General features: G+C 56.3%; 1 protein-coding gene and 1 long non-coding RNA gene across 2 annotated transcripts; both read right to left on the reverse strand.

Annotated features, from left to right (window-relative positions):
• Positions 1–257: 257 nt before the first annotated feature.
• On the reverse strand, positions 258–5,306 carry LOC102753264 (pulmonary surfactant-associated protein D-like). The gene is made up of 4 exons (XM_015570471.1): positions 5,208–5,306; positions 4,798–4,878; positions 3,207–3,290; positions 258–844 (listed from the first exon to the last, which is right to left on the reverse strand). The coding sequence occupies exons 1-4, from the start codon at positions 5,284–5,286 to the stop codon at positions 384–386; spliced, it is 705 nt and encodes a 234-aa protein (XP_015425957.1). The 5' UTR covers positions 5,287–5,306; the 3' UTR covers positions 258–383.
• LOC107184666 lies at positions 3,878–4,782 on the reverse strand. The gene is made up of 3 exons (XR_001515561.1): positions 4,762–4,782; positions 4,409–4,489; positions 3,878–3,988 (listed from the first exon to the last, which is right to left on the reverse strand). It is a non-coding gene; the product is annotated as an uncharacterized LOC107184666 (long non-coding RNA).
• Positions 5,307–5,833: the final 527 nt, after the last annotated feature.

Here is a 5,833-nt window from a genome sequence, read left to right on the forward strand (position 1 = left end):
AGTGGCAGAGGAGGGAGTGACAGAGGAGGGAGTGACAGAGGAGGGAGTGACAGGGGAGGGAGTAACAGGGGAGGGAGTGACAGGGGAGGGAGTGACAGGGGAGGGAGTGACAGGGGAGGGAGTGACAGGGGAGGGAGTGACAGAGGAGGGAGTGACTAGCTGGGTTGACAGTTTGAGGAGGCAGAGGGCTGAGGAGGAGCCTTCAGATTTGGGGGCCTAATTTTATCCCTTGCAACTGGGAAAGCAGGCTGGTCCCTAATTCCTCTGCCAGAGCAGCCAGTGCGTGAAGCCAGTTTCGTATTTTATTATGAGAAAGGAGTTCCATGGGAGCCCTTGGCTGGCCTCATCCCAGGGGTCTATGCAGAAGCCCAGCCACAGTGATGTCAGCTCTTCCTTGTCATGTTGGCAGCACACAGGTTCGGGACAGGATCCTGGACGTCGGCTGCCTCACCCATCCCAAAGACACAGAACTCGCAGATCACAAGGCGCTTCTCTCCACAGGGCCTGTCATTCCACTTGCCGGTGGTGTACATCTCCACACAGTGCTCATTGCCGCCATAGTTGTTGGGCTCCCCGGAGGCCCAGTTGGAATAGACCAGGGGCTCCCCTCCTGGGTAGGTGAAGCTGCCCTCCGTCTGGGCGTCAGTCATGCTCAGGAACGCAGCACCCTTGTTCTCAACCTCGACCAGCTGTTGCAAGGCCTCGTTCTCAGCTGCAGAGCGTGGGGAGGGCAGCTGCCCCCCGGCCTGTGCGCACACTTCCTGTGCCACCTGAAAAGGCTTTACAAAGCCTGATGTCTTGAACACCTTCTGGCCAACACCTCGGCCGTTGGGGAAGAGCTCCACTAGGAGGAGAGCACAGTCAGGTTGGGGTTCTGGGGGCACCTGCCAAAGCTCCATGGCTCTGAGACCTTTGTGTTCCAACCAGAGCCCCAGGCCTCCCACATAGGGCCTCAGAGCACCAGGGAGGACAAAGGTGAGACCCCGGGTCTGCGGTGCGCTCTGGGAGGTGGATCTGCCTGTCTAGTTACAGGTGAGGACACTGGGCTCAGAGAGGTTAAGTGAGAAGCTCAACTCCATGTGACCATCACATGTAGAGCTGGGGAGTCACCCTTATCTGATCTCACACTAAAGCTGAGACGTGCTCTTTCTATTACACCCAATGTTGCATGGCAGAATCGCTCTCCCAGTTACTGGGTGGGACCAGGAAGCTTTGGCATCGTGCAGCCTCTGAGAGCTGGAAAGAAGGACGGTGCTCCCTCTGATCTCACTGTAGTCCCTGCACAACAGCAGAGCATGTGGCATTGACAGCGAGGTCCGTGCCGGGTGTGGGTGTGGGAAAGAAGAGGAGAGGGTGGGCCATCTGAGGGCAGCGCTGTGCTAATCTCTGCACTGTGTGTGCCCAGTGCTGGCCTCTAGGTGTGCATGTGGGGGAGGCTGGAGAGCTGGGGAGAGGACAAGGACAGCTGAGAGGGGTGCATGGCCGTTAGGGGCAGGAGAGAGTCAGTGCTGGAGAGAGGCCTGTCTGGGAGACAGAACGCCAGGTTTCAGCCCCGCCTTGGCCATGACTGTCCAGGTGGACAAGGGAATGTCACTTCCTTTTTCGGGGTTTCCAGTTTCTCATTTCTAAGATGGGAATACAATTTATAAAAGCATCACCTGTGTGACATTCAACTATATGTTCTCATTCTATCTCATTTTCCATCCCTTTGTTGTTGTTGTGTGTGCGTGCCCGCTTTAATATATTTTTAGTGATTTCAGAGAGGAAGGAAGAGGGAGACAGAGATAGAAACATCAATGACGACAGCGAATCATTGATTGACTGCCTCCTGCACACCCCTTATTAGGAACATGCCCATAGCCCAGGCACATGCTCTAACCAGGGATGGACCTGTGATCTCCTGGTTCATAGGCTGACACTCAACCACTGGGCTGCGCTGGCCGGGATCATTTTCCATCCCTTTGACTTCTGGGTTCATGCATAGAAGCCTTCAGGGCTCCTGAGAGGGCTGTGCTCCAGCCCCAAAGGGCTGGTGAGGAGCCCAGGCTGCACCCCGAGCCACTGTGACCCTTCCACAAGGGTTCAGGGGGCAGACTCGCAACAGGCTCAGGAGGGCGCCCAGAGCAGCCCTAGCTCATCTGCCATTCACTACATGCACCCGGGTGGGTCTGTGTGTGCACACACGAATATGGCTCATGTCCATATGAAGGTACATGGGAGCACTGAAGGCCCACCTTGTATGTTGAATATGCGTGTGTGCTCTTGGGTGTAGATGATGTGAAGTGAGGGATGGCATGTGTGTAATACACACACGTGTGGCAGATGTATATCACGAATTTTCCTTTGTTTGCATAAGTGTGCATATGAGGGAGTGAGCACACATGCATGCTTGTGGAGTAGGGAGAAATTCTAAATGCTTGAAACCTCACCCTTGGTACATGGGTACTTAGTGATTTTAGGTACGTAGGAGCCCTAATTCTCACCCCTGCATTCTCTCCTCCTTCAGAAACTCCACTTTAGATCAATGAGATTTGCTGAATGATGTAAGCTCAAAGCTGACATGGGGAAAGCGGGGAGGAGGGGGGGAATTAGGGTCTGAGGTGGAGATGCCACAGGCACAGGCACTGGGCTGTGCTGCTGGAGCCTCTGACTCCTCAGCACCAGGTTGGGGGAGAGTCTCCACCACGAACACCCAGGTAGGAGCGGGAGAGCCCAGCATTGGGCAGAGCCCAGAGGCAGCCTGCCCGCTGCCGGACCCAGGGCCTGTCTCAGGTGAGACTCTCAGTGGCTAAATGCCAAAGACAGACTCTCACAGCCTTGAATGCAAGCACAGCTTCCCAGCCCCAACTCTCAGGACAGTGTCAGGAGTCACTTCTCCTGTGGGCTGGGCAGCTACATCTTGAGGGGTTTTCACATCTAACCCCCCAAAATAAGAAATGCATCCTGCGTAGTGGGGTGTCCAGGAACCAGCACAGGTTGGCGGGAGGGAAGGTCTGAACTGCACTGGGCTTGGGGCATTGATCTGGATCACATCACAGGTGGCTGTGATGGTGGGGGCTGGACCCTGGTAGCCTTGACCATGCTGGCGCCAGCCATCTTAGAGCCAGGCCTGCCTCAGGCCTGGCCAATTCCAAACCCAACACAGACCCCGCCTGAGGCCTGCCCTTGACGACTGGCTCAGGTTCAGGTCCAGGTCCAGAACTCACTTTTCTTATACTGAAGGAAGGCTCCCAGCAGGTGTCCTACCATCTCCTGCAAGGCCTCCACCTGCTGCCTCAGAGCAGCGATGTCTGCAGGAGAGAGAGGCCCAGTGAAGACCAGTCCCTCACAGCCAGGATCGGCTCAGAGTCGGGGTCCCAAGGGAAGGTGCTCAGTGACAGGCTTTCCTAGGGGAGGGTAAGGGGTTGGGCCCCAGGAAGCCCACAGCCGCTGACACAGCTGCCCCTGCTGCCCACAGGTCCCTGAGGCTCTGTAGTGAGCAGACTGTGCTCTGAGCAGGTCCTGGCACCCCACTAACTCTGATCCAGATGGCATTTCACAGCAAATTCTGAGAGTCTGGGAGCACATTCCTGAAAGTGGGGTGGATTGCAAGTCCCTCGGGTACTCCCCATCCCTGTGTTATTTGGTGCTCAACGATCTTTGATGAACTGGGAAGAGCTGAGCTGTCCCAGTGATCAGATGGGAAGCTACTCAGGCTGTCACTTCCCTGAGTGCTGAGTTTAAGCCAGAGCTTCATCTTCCTGCCTTCAGTCCAACAGCCTTTCCTGCTTTCACACACCACCACCCCCACAATGAGCTAACCAGTGACCTAGAAGGCCCTCCTCCCTCGGCACCTTAGTGGGACGCCCAGAGCTAAGGAAGATGACCTTACCTGGAAAGCCACTCTCTCCCTTTTCTCCTCTGGACCCAGGATCACCTCTGTCCCCCTTCGGTCCTGAGAGGCCCCAGGCACCTGGAGGTCCCGGTATACCCATGGGTCCTGCAGGCCCTGAGATCAGAGAAGAAGAGGAAGGTGAGCTCGGCACACATTTTCCCGCATTTTCCCCCTCCCGGCATATGGGCGGAGCTATTGTCCAGCAATACACCTTCCTACGTACAGTCTGTCCCAAAGCCAGCCATGCACCTTCTCTGCACACTACTGACCCATCACCCCGCACCCAGCCTTCCCCGGATGCCGACTGTCCCTGCTGCTCACAGCGCACTCTCCCCAGTTACAGAGATCAAGCCCAGTGAGGCACCTCCTTGCACAGACTTTCCTAGGCCCAGTGTTGCAGCTCTCAGCTGGCGGAGTGACAGGGGAGGGACAGGCCTCTGCAGCTTCAGGTGGAAACAGGAGGACCAAAGGCCCGCCCCGGCTTTTCCCATCACTCACCTGCTGGCCCTGCAATCCCAGGGTCTCCACGCTCACCAGGGGCACCTTTCTCTCCTTTGGGACCTGGGGAGCCTCTTGTTCCTGCAGAGCCCAGCACGCCTGGGGCACCCACTTCTCCTGAGGAAGGAACAGATTGGGACAAAGGCTGTTGAGAGTGTCTGCAGGCTGGATGATTTCCTCAGCTCCACCTGGAGAAGGAGAACTGGGGGGCTGTGCACCCCACTCTCTGGGTCCTCCAGAGTTGGGAGTGTGGGGGCAAAGGCCGCAGCAAGGCCTGCCAGTGGTGATGGCCTGGCTTCCCTGGCACGCTGAGTATCCTTAGGTCACATAATGGGTTGCCATCGTCATTCCTCCCTCTCCTTCCAGACCTCCACATACCAACCTCCTACCTTTGGGCCCAGGCTCTCTTTTGGGGGTTGGTTTACCTTGGGGTCCTACATCCCTCTGTATTCTTGAGAGACCCTCTCTTCCAGACAGCCTGCGCACACCTGCAGGTCCCGGAGGTCCTGGGAAAAGGAGCAGCCAGTCAGTGCACGGAGTCTTCTCAGAAGTGGGAGAGTGAGAGAATGGACACACCTGGAGGTCTCGGAGGTCCTAGGAAAAGGACCAGCCAGTCAATGAGTGCAGTCTTCTCCGAAGGGGGAGAGCGTGAAAAGGTGAGAGCAGTCATAGAGGTTAGAGAACAGCACCATCCTACAGACACTGCCCAGCAGTATTACCGCGTTCCCTGTGCTATCCCAGCGCCACCCGCAGGGCACCCTCCTTCCGGTGATGGTTAGGTACATCCTCCTGCCTGGCCTAGTGGCAGGCATTGCAGTCCACGCCCACTGCTCACCACGTGGCCCTGAGTCTCCCTTTGGTCCAGGTTCTCCAGCAGAACCGTTGTCCTCTTTGGGGACATCCAGCATCTCCATTCTCCCTGTAGCTCCTGGTGAACCTGTAGCAGCAGAAGAAATGGGTATAAACCTGGCCCTGGGCCTAGGAGGAGACAGCACTGCAGGGCCGGCCCCTGCATTACTTCAGGTTCCGCAGGTGTACACATTCCACCTCCACACTCCTCAGTCCAGTGGTGACTCGGGAGACGGGTGTGCAGATCCCCGTTTCACAGGTGAGGAAACAGGCCTGCCAGACCTAGAGGCGGGGTCAAGCCAAAAACTATCTGATTTCCATACAGTGCACTTTCCCTGTCCCAAGGCTGCAGGATTACAGCAGGGGATCTGCCAGCTTTTACCTTGGCCATGGACTCGTTGCTTTCCCCTTCCTAGGACCAAACTTTATATCAGAAATGATCCCTGACATGAGTCACCAGGGAAATGCAAATAAACCCACGAGATATCATCTCACCCCTCCTAGAATGGTGACTATGAAAAACACAAAAGATCTCAAGTGTTGGTGAGGATGCGGAGAAGAGGAACCCCAATGCACTGTTGGTGGGATTGTAAATTGGTGCAGCCCCTATGG

This window comes from Myotis davidii, unplaced genomic scaffold (assembly GCF_000327345.1).
Source record: "Myotis davidii unplaced genomic scaffold, ASM32734v1 scaffold2147, whole genome shotgun sequence".
NCBI lineage: Eukaryota > Metazoa > Chordata > Mammalia > Chiroptera > Vespertilionidae > Myotis > Myotis davidii.